General features: G+C 43.3%; 3 protein-coding genes across 3 annotated transcripts in view; 1 reads left to right on the top strand and 2 right to left on the bottom strand.

Annotated features, from left to right (window-relative positions):
• Positions 1–3,995: 3,995 nt before the first annotated feature.
• gde1 (glycerophosphodiester phosphodiesterase 1) lies at positions 3,996–12,779 on the bottom strand. Its single transcript, XM_083655652.1, has 6 exons — positions 12,394–12,779; positions 11,624–11,799; positions 8,001–8,106; positions 7,261–7,353; positions 6,786–6,997; positions 3,996–5,725 (listed from the first exon to the last, which is right to left on the bottom strand). The coding sequence occupies exons 1-6, from the start codon at positions 12,655–12,657 to the stop codon at positions 5,578–5,580; spliced, it is 999 nt and encodes a 332-aa protein (XP_083511778.1). The 5' UTR covers positions 12,658–12,779; the 3' UTR covers positions 3,996–5,577.
• Positions 12,780–13,080: 301 nt separating this feature from the next.
• tmem186 (transmembrane protein 186) lies at positions 13,081–14,969 on the top strand. The gene is made up of 2 exons (XM_083655471.1): positions 13,081–13,164; positions 13,890–14,969. The coding sequence occupies exons 1-2, from the start codon at positions 13,162–13,164 to the stop codon at positions 14,541–14,543; spliced, it is 657 nt and encodes a 218-aa protein (XP_083511597.1). The 5' UTR covers positions 13,081–13,161; the 3' UTR covers positions 14,544–14,969.
• Positions 14,970–15,286: 317 nt separating this feature from the next.
• Positions 15,287–22,729, bottom strand: part of LOC310793939 (4-aminobutyrate aminotransferase, mitochondrial-like) — a gene marked incomplete at both ends in the record, with an annotated part of 10,182 nt that continues 2,739 nt past the window's right edge. Inside the window, 12 exons of the mRNA XM_083655825.1 lie at positions 15,287–15,408; positions 15,798–15,909; positions 16,077–16,223; positions 16,773–16,940; positions 17,708–17,845; positions 18,579–18,727; positions 19,723–19,786; positions 20,552–20,614; positions 20,905–20,997; positions 21,458–21,538; positions 21,664–21,713; positions 21,833–21,950. Coding sequence (XP_083511951.1) covers positions 15,287–15,408; positions 15,798–15,909; positions 16,077–16,223; positions 16,773–16,940; positions 17,708–17,845; positions 18,579–18,727; positions 19,723–19,786; positions 20,552–20,614; positions 20,905–20,997; positions 21,458–21,538; positions 21,664–21,713; positions 21,833–21,950 — 1,305 coding nt within the window. The remainder of the gene's footprint in view (positions 15,409–15,797; positions 15,910–16,076; positions 16,224–16,772; positions 16,941–17,707; positions 17,846–18,578; positions 18,728–19,722; positions 19,787–20,551; positions 20,615–20,904; positions 20,998–21,457; positions 21,539–21,663; positions 21,714–21,832; positions 21,951–22,729) is intronic.

Here is a 22,729-nt window from a genome sequence, read left to right as displayed (position 1 = left end):
TTGGAGATTTGGCTAAACAAAATACTTTGATAATAATGATAATAATAACAACAGGCATCCAAACATCACATCCAAACATTACCCCTTACTTCTATAGGCTACATTCATTACAGTAGCTACAACACGTGTGGCTCTCCATAAGCATAAATCACTGTGGAGCCTTTTGTTTTTAATGTCAACATTTTCGAATTAAACTAGAACGACCGCACCGCGGATTTATGCCTCCTCCATTAGTTCATTCTTGAGTCCAAATCACCATTTGAGGCAAATTGGAAGAAATTCCGTCAAGACATTCCTGAGATATTGGTTAACCAGCTTGAAAATGGCATTCGAGAGGTCACAGTGACCTTGACCTTTGATAACCAAAATGGAATCGGTTCATCATTGCATCCAAGTCGATGTTTGAGCAAAATCAGAAGAAATTCCATCAAGCCGTTCTTGAGATATGGCGTTAACGAACTTGGGAATGGCGTACGTGAGGTCACAGTAACCTTGACCTTTGACCACCAAAATGTAATCAGTTCATCCTTGAGGCCAAGTTAATGTTTGAGACAAATTTGATGAAATTCCGTCAAGGCATTCCTGAGATATGGCGTTAACAAGCTTGAAAATGGCGTTGGAGAGGTCACAGTGACCTTGGCCTTTGATCACCAGAATGTAATCCGTTCATCCTTGCGCCCAAGTCGACGTTTGAGCCAAATTGGAAGAAATTCCATCAAGCCGTTCTTGAGATATCGCTTTAATGAACTTGACAATGGCGTTCGAGAGGTCACAGTGACCTTGACCTTTGACCACCAAAATCTAATCAGATCATCCTTTTTTTTTTTTTTTTTTTTTATGTTTTTTTTCCCAATTTTTTATCCCATTTTTATCCCCCGTTTAGTGCTCATTTGAATTACTCAATCCTGGTTGCTACTCCATCCTCTGCCGATCTGGGGAGGGCCGAGACTGATTCCATGCATCCTCCGAGACATGGGCAGTCAAGTCAGCCGCATCTTTTCACCTGCCCGAGGAAGCTTCACCGGTAGGACATAGCACGTGGGAGGTTCACGCTATTCCAACCAGTTCCCCTCTCTCTGAACAGGCGCCCTTAACGATCAGAGGAGGAACCATATAAGCAACCAGGATGTTGCATGTTTTTGTGAAGGGGGTTCCTATATGAAGGAGACCCCCGGGAGGCACGGGGAGAACATGCAAACTCCACACAGAAAGGCCATTTTGCCGACCCCACCCGGGTGGTGGGCACTCGAGGACACGCGGACGGGCACGCATTCCTTCAGTGTTCACATCGGCCCAGGTGGAAATCGAACCTACGACCTTCGAGCTGTGAGGCGATGGTGCTTACCACTGCACCACCGTACCTCACTAGAGATACAGATCATCCTTGAGTCTAAGTCGATGTTTGAGACAAATTTGATGAAATTCCGTCAAGGCGTTCCTCAGATATCACGTTAACAAACATCGGACGGATGGACGGACGGACAGACGGACGGACATACGGACAACCCGGAGGCATAAAAATTTGGCTTTGAACCGTGGGAAAGAACCATTGATAGTATAATTGATCGAAAGAACACAGCTAACGGTGTTGTATAAAAAAAAAAAAAAAAAAACTTTTATTCTGAGTACATTTTAAATTGGGCTGCTTTTCACTTTTACTTGGTACATTTTTACACCAGTAGTTTGAACTATTTAAGTATATCAGCAACGTAACAATACTTCCACTAGGACATTCTAGTTGCTTACTACTCTTTCTACCATGGGTACCACAGACTCTTCCTTATAAGAATGTATAATTTTGCTGATATTGTCATAGTAGGCTATGCATCTCAAATGTATAGGATTAGGCTACTACATTGTTTGCTTAGGGTAGCCTACACATCATAATTCTGAGTGACAGACTGCGGTGTGAGCTGAGGAGACTTGTTTGGTCGAAGATCAGCCATAACATGAAGCGGCTCAGACAGGCTTATCCAGGTGACACTCGCTAACACTTGCCCCGTGCATCTGCACTATCTGGGTCAACAACCCAAGTCTAATGATCAACAGTCCACTAGAAAGGTCAAGCTGTGGTCAATGATGCCTGGATTGTATTTCATTTTAATTTTAAATTGTTCAAATATTGCCATTTTCAAAATGTCGCTGTTGAGGAAAAGAGGACTCAGTTCTGGTTCAGTGCCCAACAGTACAGCTTCTTTACTGCATACATATGCTTTGCTTTGTACCAGAGGTGTGACCGAGTCAACTTTGCACGAGGCGCACATCAGTCTCAAGCCCTGAATTTAATATCTGAAAAGGAAACTAAATATCTAGGAGTTTTCAATCCAATATGTATTTTAATAGGATTAAAAACCTGGTAAGAGCATCATGAGTTTGATTTCTATAATCAGTTTCAACTTAAATAAATTCAATCATTCCGTACAAGTTCAGAAAACACAATAAAAATGAATTTGTCTGGTGGAACAAATCATCATCCGATGGAGCTGTGTGGCTCATGGCACTACAACTGATGGGGTTAGGGGTGCGATTCCAACCAGGGCTAAAATGTTGACACAAAAAGCATCCACTCAATTGCATATTTTATCTCCATCATTTTGGTGACCTGAGGGCCCAAATCTACAGCCGCAGTTGCCACTCTCCTGACGATGGAGCTGCCAGGAAATAGGCAACTTCACACAGAATCAGATTCATTCATTGAAAAAAGAAAAAACGGGTTTACAAAATTATCCAATATTTGAAAATGTGACTTCTTTTTTTACAAAATGAGGGAAAGGGAAATGAAAAAATGAGGGTGCTTTTTAAAGGATTGTTGGTGATTTAAGTGTTTGGATTATACAACATTTATACAACCTTCCTCCTCTTCTTATTGTATGTTTTCTGTTTTTATGACAAATGACCACAGTGGAAATAGGTTAAGTAATCTTTTTCTGCATTTGTGTTGATAAGTATGACATTAGCATTTAAGTTTCTAATATGTTTTAAAAGTTGTCTATTGCACTAAAATAAAGGACAAATGCAGATACACAAGCGCTTAGTCATTCACTGCTTGCTGATATGGCAGTCTGGTAGTAAACAGCTTTCCTTCCTTATTCTAGGAGCGCTGTGTGTCTAGGCTGTTGTCATGTCTTACACTGACTAGGACAAGAACACCCATGGTGCTCATCGTCTTCTGTCTGTCAGTATGTTGTGATCTATACCTTTGTACTGTATGTGATGCCCTGCTCCTCTTGTAGCTACCAGGAGTCAGAATGTACTATTCTCTCATGTATTAGTACAAGCAGGGCCGCTGCTGGCCATTTGGGTGCCCTAAGCGTAATTGTTTTGTGGTGCCCCCCCCCCCCCCCCTTTTCAATAACTGTCAAACGAAAGACCGCAAAATCATTAATTATGAACGATACTAGTGTATCTCACATTACATTACATGTGGCAAACAAACAATTGTTAGAATTACTGTACATGTCAGCAAACAAGCGATTGTTAAACTGTACATGCAAGCAGGGGTGGACTGGGATCATAATTCAGGCCGGGCATTAGATACCAAGCAGGCCAGGCCGATACGGGCCGACGTGCGTGCCGGCGTCCGAAGGGCGGCGGCGAAAAATTTGGGCTGTTTGAAGCCCAATTTGGGCCGTTTGAAGCCAGATTTGGGCCGTTTGAAGCCAGATTTGGGCTGTTTGAAGCCAGATTTGGGCCATTTGAAGCCCAATTTGGGTTGTTTGAAGCCAGATTTGGGCCGGTTGAAGCCAGATTTGGGCCGTTTGAAGCCCAATTTGGGCCGTTTGAAGCCCAATTTGGGCCAAGTCCAATTTTACAATGAGATGCGCCCACTTTAACCCTGAATAAAGTAATAAAACCACTAGTAAACCAGTAGGCGGCGCCTGGCCTGCTGTTCAGTGAGTGGCCTGACTGAGAGCACCAAAAAAAAAAAAAAAAATTTTTTTTTTTTTTTTTTTGGTGCCCTCAGTCACATGATGCCCTATGCAGTCTGCGTACTCTGCGTAATGGGGTGCGGCGGGCCTGAGTACAAGTCTCTGTACCAATGCCACCAAGAAAAATCCCTGCACATTTATTGCACTTCAAAGCCTCATACAATCTCACGCCATCTTTATTTCTGTACACTCGGTACTTCCTGATTCCAATCTACTGTACTGTATTGCTTGTCCTATCTATGCTGTATGGGGTCATCTCGCCATTCTGAAGTGTCGGCATTCCGATCATTGACTTCTACGCTTTCGGAGAGGCGGCCCTCTCCAAAAAAGGTTTCGCCATTGCGAAAGATATTAGGTCCGCCTTTCCGACATAGCATCTTGAGTTATTTAGCCTACAGGGGTGGGAGAGGTTAGGTTCTGGGGGAGGTTAGGTTTAGGCGTGGGGGGTGGGAGAGGTTAGGATTAGACGTGGGGGCTGGGAGAGGTTAGCTCCAGCCAGTCCCTCGGGTTAGGGTTAGGGTTCTTTCGCAATGGCGAGACAGATCTCCATTCCGACAATTTTGTCGGAATGCCGGTATTTCGGAGTGCCGACATTTCGGAATGCCGAGGTGTCCCCATGCTGTATGCACCATAGTATCATGTGTCACTATATTCTGTGACCATATAATTTGCAGAGATGTCTGCACCAACGCCATCAAGAAAAGTTCTGTTATATTTAATCGCACTTGAAAGTGATTCAGATTCTTTTGGCGGTGTGACAGAATATTTAGAGAGTGATTACCAGTGGTTACGAGGCACGCACCACCTCCATGTTGGAGGAGTGGCAACAAACGGAAAAGCTAAAATCAGGGTTCCCACACCTTCTCCAACATCAAATTCAAGGAATTTCCAAGAACTTTCAAGGCCCAAATCCCCACATATAAAGGACCCAACACGGCATAGTTTGAGACATGGATCAAGGTTCATTACTGCTATAACAGTGAGAATTGTATAATGAGAAACTAGCAGGCTTTACACAGACAACAATTAAAAAGAGAGAGGCTCACGGACCCGTGGGAACCCTGTAAAACGCTACCCCCCTCGAAGAATCATTTTGAACGGTCAACATTTTGAAATGATAATTGTTGCTACTCCTCCAGCTTGACGTACCTTCAACTGTCTCCACTCTGCAGGTATTCTGGGACACGGGCATACAAAAAGGCATCATCTGACTGTTATTGCAGTGTGTCGGTGTTTGGACAACATCAAGGTAGAAAAGACGGCCAATGCAAAAAGAACGAAGGTGCAGTCCTGAGTTGGTTAAGACAGTACATTCGATACAGGTGTGCTTTCTGATGTCTCGTGTCCAAACAATGTACTTCAACACATTGTCCTGAAATGTTTGTGAAGGCATGTAAGGACGCCACAACAGATTTGAGCAAAGAAGTGCCATAATATTTTGAAAATGATTCCGTTGGGATCAGACTTGGGCAACTACAGAGTGGCACAAAGACTGCCAATCAGGATCAGGTCAGTCCAAATGGCACCTGGTGCTGTAGATTGGGTAATGGGTAGACAAAGTGTTCTGTCAATACGGGCCCAATCTTTTTAACATGCATGTGTGTGTGTGTGTGTTGTGTTTACATAATGTCCTGGGTGCGTGCGGGCGTCAGTAATGGGGGTCACAGTCCTCCAGGAGGCTGTCGGTGATGTAGGTGACGCGCAGCAGCTCCTGGTAGTACTGTTTCTCCACCGCCGTGTTGACGGTCCAGGACACCACCTCCACCCCCCGCTGGGCCCAGTACTGCACATAGTCCCTGCAGACAGGTTACAGGTAGGAATAGCATCAAAGTATCATGTGTTTTGATTAGTACAGTACAGACAAGTACACGTTTTATTTGGCCTGCTAGCATGTCTCTACTAGTAAGTACAAAAATCACAATTTGGGATGGGGAAAATAACTCACTGTGAGAGTAAGCTACAGACCGTTTCAACTTGAGTAATAAATAAATAATAATAAATAAATATTCTAATGGTCCATTCCATTTGCATTGGGAACTAGGAATATGATATCGCAGTTGAGTGACGTCACACCTGGGTTGTTGTCGGCGTTCCATTTAAACAGTCGGGAAACCAGCCAGGGTTAGCTCTAGCCAGGCTAGCCATTGTTAGCAATAACAGTTGATGACAAGGCATTTCATGGTGTTTTGCGCATACAAACACTGTAGCAACATATCCACACAGATAGAAGTTAGACAGTGCTGTGTGGTTTAATGAGACAGAAGTGCTAATAAACAGTATTTACTACAATTTTAACTGTTGAAGGGCAGAGCTGCCATCTTGGATTTCGGGGCGGGTGACAATTCATCACAAAATGACTCCGAAGGGATTATTTGAGCATCACAGATTGCCGATACATAACAGTGTGAGATTATCAGACAGTCATCATTTACGTTCTTATGATGCAACTATTTTGTGACACCACCAAGGCTCTTAACATGTCTTCTAGCAGAATGCTGTTGAACATTGAAAACTGACAACAACCTCAGATGACTTAGTCACCTCAGACAACACTATGTCTGAACAAAGGTTCATGGGATACGCGCTTATATAAGAACACCTCATACTGCCTGTAACATTTAGCATTAACTATAATCTTTAACAAGCTGCCCTGAAAAGTCACATGTTTCTTCAGGGACATCATATCATTTTTAAGAGTGTAGTACAACAAAAATAAAAGGAGTAGCTCTATGGAATATCTCGATTAAATTGATAATTTTACAGTCCCTAAAAAACACTGGTGCGTTTAGAGATTTAGAATAACAGAATAATAGTGAAAAGGCACGAGTGTGCATGGTTTCAGTTGGACAAACTCACGGTGAGACAAAGTTCTTCTGGACGAGGAAGGCGGAGACGCCACAGAGCTTCCACAGCACGTGATGGTGCGCCCAGTCCAGCAGCACGTCCAGCAGCGTGGTCCAGTGGTGTTTCCACAGGGAGGAGAACCGCGGGGCGCCGTCTCCGAAACGGCTCAGACTCCACGGCCTGTGGGTCAACGCTGTGACCACCCCCGGGTCGCTCTGCCTCATCTGAACACAGACACAGACTAAATGTTGGTTACTGCTACTCAACACATATGTTACTGTAACATTTTTTATTTAACCAGGTAATACAACACATGAGACATACAGGATCCCATATTTCACCCGTTTTCTTTCTTGTTGTTTATGGTTTCTTGAAGCGGCACACACTGATATAGTGGCAGGTCCAGTAGTGATTTGGTGACCCCTGACCTTAGCATATACCACTATAGTCCCATGAACCCCGTGCACCCTTGGAAGCCCCCTCTTACCCTGTAGATGACTTTGGGCTCGAAGGAGCAGACGATGCTGCTGTTGTAGAGAACTGGATATTTCTTGTACAAGTCTTTGAGGGCTGCAGCTGCCTGGGGAGGAGGGGAGGAGGAGAGACATGTGGCTGTTGTATATCAGTCACACGTTCCTCTCAAAATGGTTGGTGGGCCCAGCAGCTGTGTGACTGTAGGAACACTGCTCTGGGCCCTCAACACGTATAACAGTGCCTGAAACAATGACCACCACTACAGCTCTGCATTCCTTTAATGTGCTCTTAAAATGTGCTGATTAGCAGACCACTTGTCAGTCATTAGGTGGTTACACACTGATGCATACTGAGGGACTAGCCGTTACATATTTTAGCCAACCTATCAACACCTGTTGGTGACCAAGGGACTGCAACAACATCAACACGTCTCTGGTCTCAGCTTATAGTCGTCTGTAACTGACACAAGTCACATTTTCACAATGGAATGAGTACGCTAGCTAATTAGTGTAGAGATCCAAAAACGTCTAGTGAAGAGGCAATATATCAAAAATACTAGAATAAAATACTGTTTCATCTGCATATTTTGGTCCGGGAAATATTTTAGCCTGTAAAACACTGCTCCTCAACACGAGAAGCAATCAAGCCTGTCTCTGAGATTTTTTTATATGCAATGCTGACCTGCTATAAATCAACTCAATCAAGAAGCAAACCAGACAGACTCCAGATATCGAGTCATGTGATTGGCTGCACCTCGTCTGGATGACCTTTGACATCAAAGTAGATGGTGAGCTGCAGTTTGATGCATTCCTCCACTCCCTCCTCAAGAGATGGGACCTTCTCCCCTGCAAACTTGTCCCTGCAAGAGGAGGAGAAGGGGGGAAGGGGGGGGTCATTAACCTGACTTCACCAGATGGGGCAGTATTGAGTTCACAAGTTCACAACACCACCACAAACCCATCCATCTGGCAGCGTCAGGTTAGGGGGTCATAGTAAACAACACAAATGTTACAGTGCTATCTCCGGCCCTCAGCAAAGACAATAAGTCAGATGTGCATGCCAGCTTTCCAAAGACATCAATATTCCTAGACAGTTTACACATGTTATAATCAAATTACATTCAAGGCATTTAGTTCAGACTCGGATGAAGAGTGACTTTAACTGGCATAGCAGATTAAGCTTAAATACCGAGACCACCAACGAACAGTCTGCTTAATTTAAGACTGGGGAAGACACGTTTGCATTTGTGCATGGATCATGATGAAATGCATGTGATAAATGTCATGAGAACTAGGGATGTCAATTTTCGGTTAATTTCACTTTCGATTAACCGACGCTAATAATCGATTAACCTATCGGTTAATTCATAATTTTTTAATATTATTTTTTTTTTTTTTTGTCTATTTACTCAATGAGCTCATGCCCAAACAAGGCGTGTCTATTTAGATGCTGAAATGTTAATGCTTTTTGTGTTAGAATTTCTAACACAAAAAGCATTAACAAGCATTAACAAAAAGCATCAACATTTCAACACAAATTCTTTTTGTGTTAGAATTTCTAACACAAAAAGCATTAACATTTCAGCATCTAAATAGACACGCCTTGTTTGGGCATGAGCTCATTGAGTAAATAGACAATTTTTTATTTTTTTTTATTTTTTTATATTAACACATTCACTGCCAGCCTTTTTTTTTTTACTGTAGGTAGCTTTTGCCAGAGGGTTTTTTTGAGGATTCTGGCTCATTTTACAAGAGCCAAGGATAATTTTCTGCTTGGACTTTGTGAACACAAAGTTCACAAAAGTACTAATAGAATGTGTGCTTTCTCTGTCTAAAAGAGTTAGTTTGTAGAGTTAGTAGTTATGTAGATATTAGCCGTTGAGTACAGCATGGTTTCAGCGTCTGAGACAAAAAGCTGAGATAATCGCAGTTTTGTGAAATTCAATATCAAACAGTCACTTTAACCATTTATTTTTGGCATCAGTGAGACATCAGACATAAACAATATAGTTCTGAACAGTAATTTCCTCCATAGCAGCACCCGCACCCCCTCTCCTTACAACTCCTCCCTCCGTGGGCGTGTCTGGTGGATTTCAGCAGCGTTTGTCAGTCACAAGCCAGTCTCTCCTGCCTGTCTGAGCAGTGAGCAGCAGCCTCCCTCTCTGGCGGCCCCTCGTCGGCGAGCGTGGATGTGGCTTAATCCGTTCTTGGATTTTCGGTTGAGAGCTTTGACGAAGCCTTGTGTGACTCTAGGCTTTATGCTGCGCGCTTCAAAGTGTGCTTTCCACCCAGTCCACCTTTGGAACCCCCCACCGCCGTGCGCCCGTGTGAAAGGTTTTCGCCTACAGTATGAGAATGAGGCTCGTTCGCTTCTGGGTCCTCGGTTGAGCTCAGCTGGAATGCGTGCGTTTCTGGCCAAACAACACTCAATAGTCTGAGCACCGTCGCCACTCAGTGGGTCGGCGGAATGGATTGCACACGCCCGGCGGCTCTAACAGTATAATAGAAGATGCAAAAGGGCCAGATCAACGATCCACCGTCAAAAAAAAAAAATCGATTCTGAAAACGTGTTAACACGTTGTTGGCAGTCAACAGCTGGATTCTGAAAACGTGTTAACACGTTGTTGGCAGTGAACGTGTTAACTGATAGACCGACAGCAATAACCGAACAACGACGTTAGCGACGGTTAATCGATTAACGGTTAACCGTTGACATCCCTAATGAGAACACTCCTGATCCCTAATCTGTACTTTTCTCCATATCTCGTCCATATCTTCCTTCTGTGCCCCCCCCTGTCTCATTTGCTCAGATCTTCAAAATATTTTTAATATCTTGCATTCATTCATTAAGGTGCACTGCGGCTCTGACCCTGGCACTCCTTACTACTGGGCTGGCTGCTTGTAACGGTGGTGATCTAACAAATGAAGTTCACTGTTACACTCACTGTCAGTGGCTCTGGGCGAAGCATTAGCAGAATGCCCACTGATGCATTTTATGGACAACTTATTGTTGTTCTACCATTTTTCATCATGTTGTTTCTGCTGTCATTGAGATTTTGACGTTTAATCCAGTTGGGTCTTTGCTTGTCATCTTGATCTCTTGTAACCATTTTGTTTGTTTTGAAGTGAGATGTTTTTAGAAGCCCCTTGGTTGCTTTTTTTTTTAAATCTCATCTGCACAAATCAGCAACTTGCATCCCTTTCTTCTGTTTATTTTGTAGCTTTTTGTATCATTTCACTTTTGTTTTATCACAAATGGCTTGGAAGCCCCCCAGTATTAACCAAGACTGACTAACCAAGTCAACACACCCAAGCAAGATAAGAGAATCTTATTGTTGTATAGTTCTACAGAACAATCTATCAGCGCCAAAGCAGAGATATTCAGACATTCAGAGACATTGAGACATTGAGAGACATTCAGTCTCATGTTAATGTTGCAAAAAGTATGAATAGTTTGAAACATCATGCTAAATGTCCTTTCACAAGTTTAATCAATCATCTGGGCAGCAGCAGCAATTAATGTTTCAGCCAACAGGTCTTCTTCAGTGTTCAACGCTGAAGAAGACCTGTTGGCTGAAACGTTCTTCTTCAGTGTTCAACGCTGAAGAAGACCTGTTGACTGAAACGTTCGTTGTGAAAGGACTGTTAGCGTGCTGGCTTGTTCTCTTCTCTAAACAGCTTGTTTTTGCCATGCACCTACGTTTGTTCGTTGCTTTGAGTTGTGCTCGCTACCAGTGAGTTTGGACAATTGTTTTTTCGTTGCTTTGAGTTGTGCTCGCTACCAGTGAGTTTGGACAATAGTTTGAAACATAAAACCTGCCTATCAGCAGTCTAATCTGCTGCTGTAGCCAGGCTACCATGCATAAATATTGTCCAAGCTCACCAAATGCGAGGACAACTCAATCCATAAAAACACTTGAGTGTAAGGCCAAAGGAAACTGTAGAGAAAAGAAAAAGGGACAGCACTCCCAATGTCTTTTTTGTTATTGTATTTTAATATATATATATATCTGGGTCATACCAACGTACATTGGTCTGACCCAGATTTATATAAAAAAACAAAAGGAAGTTTAGAGTGCTGGCCCTTTGTCTTTTATTATGTCTAACTAAACACATAGGGCACTGGGCAATATAATAGCATAGTATCAATACACAGAAATGAAGCATGACTCTGACCCGTCTTACCTGCTGTCACATGACTCATCTTACCTGCTGTCAGATGACTTGTCTTACCTGCTGTCACACCCTGATGGCAGAAACAAGTTTTAAATTGTTCTGACATTTTGCAACAAGGCTGCTTCTGTTTTAGCTTTTCCTTTTGTCTGTCTGTCTGTTTGCTTGTGTTTGCATAATGGAGCCTTTCTTTTTCCCTCTCACCTGAATCGATGTTTGGCCGCTGCATCCAGTTTTCTCAGCTCAGAGAAGCTCATCTGGCTGAGCGGTCCTGACCCGTTGGTGGTCCGGTCCACAGTCTCATCGTGCATCAGGATGGGGACGCCGTCTGACGAGAACTCCAGGTCCAACTCCACGCCGCCCGCCCCGTTCTTACTGGCCTAGTGAAGGGGGGGGGGGGGGGGGGTAGAAGAGTGGATTGGAAGGCTGATGATTTTTTTCAGATAGTTTATTTTTGGCCAAGCTGCAAAGGAGGAATTTGCTATCATCTCCACCTAACAAGTTGATCACCAATATGAACCCTAGCTTTAACCTGACTGGAGACATTCCACTTAACTGACTCTATTTAAAAAGGAAGAAGTGATTATCTGTTTCTGAAGATGTAGTGATGTTTGACTTTGAAGTTGTGGATGGCTGGTCAGAGAGTGAAAAGAAAACTGCTCTGGAAAATTATGAAAACACAAGAAGGATACAGGGGATTCTGCAGAAGTAGGAGGGTAATGAGAGGCTACATGATTTACAAGCCAATTTCACTCACTAATACAGCAACAACAGACTGTTGAAACAGTCACAACAGTGTGTGCTGTTTGCCTGCTCATTTGAAGTGTCTCCCCCTGTTGCTGTCACTCTTGTAACCCCTGGCAACCACCCTATACAAGATGTCATGCTGTGATGAAAATCATCCTAGGGCAGTGATTCTCAACCCCCCCGCCCCAAGGAGAATACCCCCCCTCCTGGCTCTACCCCAGTCTCACCTCCCGGATGGCTGCTATAGTGTTCTCCGGTGCGTCGTGCCCGCCACCCCGGTGTGCGACCACCGCCACGCCGGTGCGGGAGCCAGCAGCCGGGCGCAGCACCTGCCAGGCTCGGCTGGGCGGCACCTGAGGGAAGCGAAACATCACCAGGAACAGGTAGAGAGAGGCGGTCACGACCGTGCTCCACACCGGGCTCCTGGTCCCCAGCAGAACCAACACGAACACAATCGAGTAAAGGGTGGCGTCATCTCCGAGCTGCAGCATTTTCCTGTTCTGAGACTGTGGTGTGTTGGGGACGTTTCACAACCTCCCGGTACCGGTCCGGTAGCTAGCTGCCCGTCTGTGACTTTCTTCAACAGCCCTATTCAAGATGCGTTCATGCTCCGCCTAATTGTCGGAGAAACCTCACACAGTCATAAAACATTTCGCATGACAAGCTGCTGACTTGACCGTATATGACTAGCGGATATGACCTACCGTTTCCGCATTAACTTAACAACACATAGGCAAGAACCATAACATTTTCAGTCCCGTGAGAATGGTTAAAAAAATCAAAATTAAAGTGTTTCTACAGTTCTAATATTAAACACCCCCACAAGGGGGCACACAAGTAAAGAGAAAAACAACAAAATTGAATGTCACAAAACACATCCGGGTCAAATGTATGGTCACCTAGCAAATATGGCTGCCCCCTTAAACTAGTGTCTTTGGTAGGATTCTTGTACGTTTATTGATGTTTTCATCCTTCTAGTTATCCTGTCGGCCGTCATGGTGAGCTTCCTCTTCTCTTCTGTTAATTCCGTAATCTTTCATTCATTGGCAAGAGGTCTGAAAATGATGTAAAGGTGTTTTACTAGCACTAGCAGCATTTACATCAACTGACTGACTGCTTATCCTCGGCAGTAAGCTCACTTTATAGCCTATATATTATGCGTTATATAGCGTTATAACTCTGGTTAATGTATTGTTTTTATAGATCGGTAGTCTGTTTTAATGGTGTTCTATGGATTATAACGCTCCTAATTTAAAACTCTTGACTGTTGTCATGTTTCATCTACCTAAAGGAGACCCCCCCCCCCCCCCCTTTGGGACAATAAATCTTAATTGAATATTCAATTGATATTACACAGCAATATCATGACAAGGAGGGCCGCTGGACAATGCAAAATATGCTAATTAACTAATCAAATCAATGTTCATCCCATTGAACTGAATGGTAATTTAGGTTTTATGTCAGACACATTACTGACATTTTTTAATTCCTTAAAACTTTTCATACCTCAATTTGTCAAGATTTTTTTTTATAAAATTGTCTTATTATTATTAACAGAATTGTGTCATGATATCCCACAATCACCTTCTTCATCGTCATCACAAGTTTCCACTGAAAGATGATAAACCATAATATTGAATTAGCCAAGTTTAATATACATGTAGATGTACTTTTAAGGTTAATACTATCAACTCAACTGCTTTTTTTTTTTAATTTCCCACAGCTTAGGTCGATACTGCTTCCCAGATTAACCTCCCAGGTGCTCTCCTGCAGCAGAGGATCATGGGCATTGACAGGTCGGCTACCTTGCGGCTCCCGGCCTCACGCACCCGTCCAACCCGTCTTCCGGAGACTCTGTACACCTCGAGTCACTTCCCTGGTCAGGTACTCCGATTTGTCCACAGACAAGTACAGCATGATCTACACCCTGCCGCACATCAAGCTGCTCAGAGCCGTGTCCAGGCTCAAGCTGCTTCAGACCGGACTCACCCTGCTCATCCTGCCCCCTGTCTACGCCCTCTACCTCCAGGGCGCCGTCTCCTTCTTCCTGGTCAGCTACACCTCGGGGATAGCGCTGTTTGCCGGCGTCATGCTGTACGCTGCCAGCCACTTCCTGAGGAGAGTGGTGGGAATGATGTACCTGGACCCGTCCCACACCACGCTCAAAGTGTCCCACCTCACCTTCTGGGGCAGGCGGTACGATGCGTACCTGCCCGTGTCGGACGTTATGACCCTCGGGGACACGGGGGACGCTGCAGGCGAGCCCATACTGAAGCTGAGGAGATACAGCACTCCGGAGACATTGTATTTCTCCACGCGGTTTGGACGTGTGGTGGACAGACAGGGCTTTGAGAAAGTGTTTGGGGCCCTGGACTAGAGTGATGTATGATTTGTTAAAAGTGTATCAAATTATATTAATTTTAATTTATGGATACTGTAATCATATTACATATATTCATATTACTACAGAATATTATGATCTGAATACCCTTCCAGAATGAGAGGGGTGTATTCTCCATAACAGTGTAACTCAGAGTTAAAGATTATGCAAGTGATCTACAATTTCTAGCCATTTGCAGTCTGACTGTCCCTGGTGTGAATGATTGGCTCATGAGTGTTTTTGGTCAATTCAGTTTGTTATTGAAATGCAAGGCAAGCCTTTGCAGGTGGACTCTGACCTTTAGAGCACATGTTCACTAACCCGGCTTGGGGGTAATGTGTTGGAGTACTCAGATTACTTTGCTGTGCCAGTAACTTTTCCCCAACACTGTCACTGTCTCAACCGTCAACATCCTGCTTTCATCAGACAGCTTATTCAGAATGGGAGATCAGTTTGAATTAAAACATTGCACATGATTCAATCAGAATACTTTGTGGTTTTATTTAAAACTGTACTTTTTTCTTTTGACACGTTGTTTGACCTCATATTGACTTGAACACAACCAGTCTTGCCCATTAGGTTACTTGTTGGAAAACCAGCAAAAGAAATATCCCATGATGATGTACATTCCATGTTGTCTTTTTCAGTCCTAACACGACACCATTACAGACAAAACAGGTGGTTTTGCACAGCTTGACATAAGCAGGATGAGTAGCAGCCTGAACCTGTGGAGCGGCTCACTATTTGAGCTCAGCGATGGCGTCGTTGAAGATGTCCAGGAAGAGGTGTGCGTGTCGCTCTTTGAACACCAGAGCAGGACGAAATCTGATGGACTGCGTTCCACAGCCTCCCAAAACCACACCTGAGAGGATGACAAAGAGCATTAACACCTAGTTAACTCTATATACTGTATATATCATATGTTTATATTGTTGCTCTGTCCCCAAAGCTTAGGAAGAAAGGGTTAAAGAAATGGTCAGATCCAGGGAAGATTATTGGTAGATTTATTGATAATTGTCAATCCTTTTAGTAAAATATTGCCCGTGCCTTCGAATCGCACTCCACCACCCACGACTTGCCTTCCCTCTTTCCTGTTTCTCTCTTGTTCGCTACTTTATTGTATTCATTACTATATTGTTCTATTTTATCTTCTTTTTGGTGTGATGTCCTGTCTGTAACTTCCTGTACTGCTGCAGTCTTGGTCAGATCTCCCTTGAAAAAATACATGAATCTTAATGTTAAATGCCTTACCCTTGTTTCGGGCCTTAAGGATGAGGTCGTTGCGAGTGGCTTCATCCTTCACATCGATGGCACAGAAAGTTCCGATCCCTCTGGCTCTGCTGAGGAGGTGCGGGTACTTAGCCTTCAATAAGAGCAGAAGAGAAGCTTGTGTTACTTCAGTCCCTGATGGCTCTGTACTCGCGCTCAGATTTGCACTTAAACAGTCGAAAATCATTGTCTATCCACGACGTTAGACAATGCTGCTCGCTCACGGCTTTGCAGAGAACTGCAGATCAGAAAATGTCTCACCTGGAGGTCGTAGAGACCCTGCAGGATCACCTTGCCAGACTTCTTCACCTGTTCCAGAAGGTTCTCGGTCCTGATCACCTTGATCACCTCTGTCAGGAACATGTTCTTGGTGTGGTCTCCGAGCCACGTGTTGAAGATCCTGAAGGGCTAAGGAGAAGAACATGCCGGAGGAAACCATTTTATACAGGAGCATAAAGTAGCTGGGTGTGCATTGGAATTTATGAAGCTGAGTCACTTGGAAATGGAGTACTTAGAGCCAGTTTTCAGTAAAGGATGATGTTACAGTGCCACCTAGTGCCAGCTTGTGTTTTATTTTATGCACATGGAGTCCAACTCTTAAACAATTGGTTGTACACAATCAGGTGTGTCAGGGGACAGAGGAAAATGCCAGAGACAGTTCTCAACCATGGTGTTTATTTTCTTTCGTTATAGTTTGGAGGCATTTATTGAGTTTTGTGGAATTTGTAAAGTCCTATTGTTATGAATGTCACTTTTATTTTGAGTTTGAACTGAAAAGGGCAGCATGCCACATCACCTCTATGGCATAATGGAGAGTCGTCAAAATATGAATAAGCTACAAAACTATATGTGTTGGAATGAATGTCTGTCCATGTAATAAGACTGATTTGCACGTTTTGCTATGAGGGGACTATTTCACTCAGTTTCTGATGTTGGATGATGGATAAGGATTTCTACCTGGTCTGTCTGGAAGTCGTCTTTGAGGAAGTAGCCTCCCGTCAGCATCTTCTTACTGAAGGAGACAATGTCAGCTGGATCATCCAATCCCCAGTGCTCATGAGCCCAGAACTTCCCTGTAGACCCGCCCCCTGTCTGCACCTCGTCCACTAGGAATGCAGAGCCATGCTGCACAAAACACAGAAAATGTCAACAATGAAACCATACTGAAAGCAGGTTATAACACTACACACTATGCTCTAGTTAGTAGGTGTGTAGAAATGAGATCTAAAAAAATAAACTCCTGCACTTACAAAATGATGGCATAAAACAATCACATTAGGGTACTTGTTAAAGGAAAGCAAATATCCCAGATAATCCACAAGATTCTTGATTTTCTTGATTTTGGCAATACTTCTTCTCACAATAGCAGCCATTGCTTTGGTGTTTGCATGCCTCAGGTTTTTAGAACAGCAAATGCAAACTATATTCACCTGGCTATAGGTTGAATCATGATTGTATTGTATCGTATCAATTGGCAACAGAGAGGAGCAAAAATAATTAATTTGTATGAAAAGGTTTCAGGTTATTACTTTAAGTTCTTGTTTGAGAAAAGATAACACTTCTTTACTAATGGTAAATGGCCTGCATTTATATAGCGCTTTTATCCAAAGCGCTTTACAATCAGTAGGTAGTCTACATTCACCCATTCATACACCGATGGCGGCAGGCTACCACGCAGGGTGCCTACACACCATCAGGAGCAATTTGGGGTTCAGTATCTTGCCCAAGGACACTTCGACATGCAGACTGCAGGAGGCGGGAATCGAACCACCGACCTCTTTGATCCAAAGCGATTAATGGACAACCCGCTCTACCTCCTGAGCTACAGCCGCCTTTACTGCATCCTTAGTATCATTCGAACATTAAATAGTCTTTGGGAATTCACCCTGTACCTTCTTGGCGATGCCCCTCAGCTTCCTGTAGAAGTCGACGGAGGCGTGGTTGTCTCCGCCCTCCGCCTGGATCGGCTCGATTACAATCCCTGCCACCGGCCTGCCCTTCTTCCCCCACTTCTCCATCAGATCCTCAACCTAGACAGACAGGAAGGAATTCAGATCCTCAACCTAAGACAGACAGGAGGAAGTTCAGATACTCAACCTAAGACAGACAGGAGGAAGTTCAGATACTCAACCTAAGACAGACAGGAGGAAGTTCAGATCCTCAACCTAAGACAGACAGGAGGAAGTTCAGATACTCAACCTAAGACAGACAGGAGGAAGTTCAGATACTCAACCTAAGACAGACAGGAGGAAGTTCAGATACTCAACCTAAGACAGACAGGAGGAAGTTCAGATACTCAACCTAAGACAGACAGGAGGAAGTTCAGATACTCAACCTAAGACAGACAGGAGGAAGTTCAGATACTCAACCTAAGACAGACAGGAGGAAGTTCAGATACTCAACCTAAGACAGACAGGAGGGAATTCAGATACTCAACCTAAGACAGACAGGAGGGAATTCAGATCCTCAACCTAAGACCGACAGTAACATCTAGAAACCATGAAATCCCATTTTAACAAGCCAGTGTTTGAAAGCTTTTTTATACATTAGCAGTGAAATCAATATAGAATCTCAATCTCAATTTTGTTGAGTTTTTCCTAGCTTTGGCCGGGGAGGCCCACAGTCTCAGACCGTGAAAACCCCGGCTCCAGAACTTTGTAAATGAATCAGAGAGGTGTGAAAATGAGTTGAATACTAAATACAGCTGGTGGATGGGAACAAGCAGTTTATCAGAGGAGGATGTGAAGAGAAAAGAGGGGACACCTCCTCCAGACAGCGGGCTTCCTCCTGGGCATTCTCCCTCTCAAACTGCTCCAGCGGGTATCTGAGTTTGGGGTAGGGAGCGATGGGCCAGTCAAACGTCGGTACATCCAGCTTCTGGATGGCTTTGGTGTGGGTGGTGGCTAAGCAACCTGCAAAACAGATTATACATACATGATTATTATGATTATGTGAAACAAAATAAAGTTGTATTTTTAGAGGGGGTCGGAACAACATATTGGTTTATATTAACAGCTACAAGGAACTTTCATGTTGTGTTGATATTGGCAGCCTCATGTGGACAAAAGTGGCGGTAATGTTTTTCCCGGAATGAAGACTGCATTTTATATGAGCAAATGCTGCTTCAGAGAGCTTTTCCACTCTCACAAGTAATACTTTGGAGGAAACACTGAATATTTGTATTTTTTCAATTTTATTTATCTTTATTTTGTCACGAAAATGGTGAAAAACCTTTATTTATACAGGGGGAGCTGCCCAGTACAACCACAGTCTGATCTGTTGGCCACTGAGCAGCTCCACTGGAGCAGTTGGGGTTAAGGGCCTTGCTCAAGGGCACCTCAGTGGTGGTAATGAGGGAGGGGCAAGTGCTGCCTTTTCACTTTCCCCAGCCAGATTTATCCTGCCGGTCCTGGAGATTGAACCGACGACCTTCCGGTCACAAGCTCACTTCTCTAACCATTGGGTCACCACTGCCACACAAATGTAGAATACAACATTTCAGACATCGACAGCTTCAATAAATTTGTCAAAAACCCATATCGGCTGAACCTTATTTTAGTCCTCATAATGTATTGATTCCTAGGCGCTTGGGTGCACCGTGCTCATGAGTTTAATTTAGTCACAAAACGCTTTAAAAGAACAACAGGGGAGATAAATACAGATTAAAAACAAGAGAGAATAAACACAATTTTAAGATATGAGGCCTAAGTGTGTGTGTGTGTGTGTGTGTATGTGTGTGTGTGTGTGTGTGTGTGTGTGTGTGTGTGTGTGTGTCGTCTAAGGCTAACTTTGTACAATACCATCACAACATAACGGCCTGCCAGCACAGTGTTTGTCCTCACATAATTATTATAAATACATTGAGTATTGATGGTGAATAAGCCCATGTTTGGGTCGTGTGTCATACCCAAAGTTCTTCCATGAAAGCCTCCCATGAAGGACAGCAGAGTCAGGTCGGGACATCCAGGGCCCTCAAGAGAGAGAGAGAATACAACACAGCAGAGTGATGTTTCCTATTATGCCAGCCATGGCCAGGGCCCACTGGTGGGCTGTGAAGGTATTGCAAGTGGGCTAGTCTATTATTTCTTACAAAAATGCTAATGAGCAAACCTTAGTGAGCCTCGTTTAGAAGCAGCTTTCCTAACATGGGTTATGTGGATTTAGTTGCCGATCGTGCGTTTGGATACTTTCACGATGTTTACAGCGCACGTCCAACTCCTTTCTAACCAAAGAAGCAAGGGAAATCCTGTTTGACATGATATGGGACCTGAGGTGGTCGTTTGAACAAACATATCTGGAGGCAGTTTGGGAAATGAGTAAACAGTACTGTGTAAACGTCTTAGGCATATGTAATTTTTTTGTGTCTGTTTGACGACATGAGATGTGTGTGTGTGTGTGTGTGTGTGTGTGTGTGTGTGTGTGTGTGTGTGTGTGTGTGTGTGTGTGTGTGTGTGTGCGTGCGTGCGTGCGTGCGTGCGTGCGTGCGTGTGTGTGTGTGTGTCTGTGTGTGTTTATACATACTACTCTACATGTGGATAGGTGTGAGTATGGATGTGGAGGTTTGGCATGTTTGACTGTATTTCTGGTCCGTTTTCATTTTATTTTTGTTGAGTGTAACTGGAAGTGTCAGTGTTCATTCATAACAGTGTCACGTAGGGCCACCATTGTGGCATGACACAAAAAATAAAGGATTAATTCATCCATTATTTCCTCCTCCACTAGTGGGCACTACCTACCTGATTGATCACACTGGTTCTCTCCTCCTCTGGAGTTGGCTGACTGGTCCCTCTCTGCTTGTTCTGTAGAGAAAACATCACATGAACTAATAGGCCTCACCTACATGTAAAAACACGACCAGTCTCTAGAAGCAGCTTTCTACTTTGTTCTAAAAGAAAAAACAACACATGTAGTAATGTCTAATATCTTGAAGTACCTTTTTATTTGCTCTAGGCAACAATTCCATGTAATAGCACATATTAGGAGTAGATTTCCACTTCTGGCCAGATATGTCATAGTTTTTACTTGCAATGCTACATCATTATGTGACAAGAGTGTCTAGAAGTAACGGTCTGCTTTATCCATCACTTACTCTGTACCAGATGAAGATGGCTTTATATGCATTCTCATTGGAGCAGGAGCCACAGGCCATGGTTTGCACTCGACTGAATCCCTTGGGCGCCACCTGATGGGCAGTTGAAGACATGGGCAAATTAGTTGTAAGTATTTGATTGACTGATTGATTGATTGATTGATTGATAGATTGATTGATTGATTGATTGATTGACTGACTGATTTTTCTGTATGTATTTTAACCTGTGAAGCACTTTGTGAGTCCTCTCTGTGAGAAGTGATATACAAATAAAATGTACTTACTATTTCTTTGGCCATTTCATTTTAGTAGTGTAGTGGGAATATTAATATTTGTTTTTGGAAATGGGGAATTGCACTGACTAAACTGAAATGATAATGGTCCTTTTTGTCAGAGTTTTCCTATTCTGTTAAAGTGGGTAGTGGTGGGCAGTGAAAGCTGTTGTCCCATTTAGTAATAAGCACTATAGTAATCATCATAGGATCAGTGTCATGTCCGTGATGAGCGTGAGTCACATGTTCAGGATTTGAAGGTACAGTTACGTCAAACTTACTGACATTAAGCCGTTAAACAACTTCTCAGGAAATTTGCCAGGTGGAAGCATCCCGAGAGCTGGTCTGTTCACAAACGTACCCTGTGGCCAAAGCAAACATCCCATTAGAGCCATGGCAAGTCTGCATTAACAACAATTAACAATACAGCAATAATTAAGAATACATTAAGAATACATTAACAATAATTAACAACAAGTCTGTTTACCAGATTGCTTGGGTCTGCCATGACTTTGGTAAGTGCTGGGTGGTTGTATCCTGAAAACAAAAGAATTCAGTCATGAAGTTATGAGATTAGATAGATAGATAGATAGATAGATAGATAGATAGATAGATAGATAGATAGATAGATAGATAGATAGATAAATAAATAATACCTATGGGGATGGAGGCTATCTGAGTGTAGACATCCAGCATGCGGTTCCCATCTACGTCCACCAGGTAGTTCCCTCTGCTCTCCTCATAGTCACAGAAGAAATTCACCTGGATCACATTCTGTGAAGAAGAAAAAATCAAGTGTGAGACAACTAATGTTATCGTTAATTCAATTTAATGATATTTCATAGTTGGACAGGGTTTATGTATATTTTTCTATTTGTTTATATGTATGTATGTATGTATGTATGTATGTATGTATGTGTGTTTGTTTGTTTGTTTGTTTGTTTGTTTGTTTGTTTGTTTGTTTGTCTTAGCAGAATATCTCAAAACTTTATCAATGGCTTTGCACAAAACTTTGTGGAAAGATTGGTCATCATGGACCAAGGAGGAACTGATTAACTTGTCATACCAACTGTCCAAAGGGGGACGTGGCTTCTCACAAAAAGGTATTTAAAGTACAAACAGATTCACACAACATCATCAGATTTTGTGGCCAATCAGCACACAGAAGAAGAGGCAAACCCTCCATTGTCCCAATCAAAAAAACACCATGTTCACTCACCGGAGAGTTAATTTCCAGTTGAGACATAACCGCCCTGTTAATTTTTCCAAAACTGATTAATGTGAAACATGTGGGTAATGGGCATGGGAGAACTGATTAACTTCTGACACGTGGAAGTGGCGTATCTCCAGACTGCTTAGTGTTGGTGGAGGTATGCGCTGTACTGAGCGATGTAGTTGGAGGTTGTAAATATGCACATGCTGCTCACACACTACTCGCATGTTGCTTCTCCTAATCCTGTGTAACCGAGGTGAATCAGCGCGGATTCCTCGTGAGTCCAGTGTGGTAGCGAGTGGATTGGTTAAACTCACTCCCCAGTATAAAGGCGCGTTAA

This window comes from Poromitra crassiceps (genome assembly GCF_964638095.1).
Source record: "Poromitra crassiceps genome assembly, chromosome: 19".
NCBI lineage: Eukaryota > Metazoa > Chordata > Actinopteri > Beryciformes > Melamphaidae > Poromitra > Poromitra crassiceps.
The sequence above is the reverse complement of the archived record's forward strand: the minus strand, read 5'-3'. Positions and strand labels throughout refer to the sequence as shown.

Bases quoted from the DNA above. Each gene is read 5' to 3' on its own strand.
- gde1 (XM_083655652.1), bottom strand. From the start codon at position 12,657: ATGCTGCAGCTCGGAGATGACGCCACCCTTTACTCGATTGTGTTCGTG. The intron at 7,354-8,000 runs GTGCAGCCAATC...CCTCCTCCCCAG, and splicing joins TCAAAGGTCATCCAGACGAG to GCAGCTGCAGCCCTCAAAGA. The intron at 5,726-6,785 runs GTGAGTTTGTCC...ACCTGTCTGCAG, and splicing joins CAGAAGAACTTTGTCTCACC to GGACTATGTGCAGTACTGGG.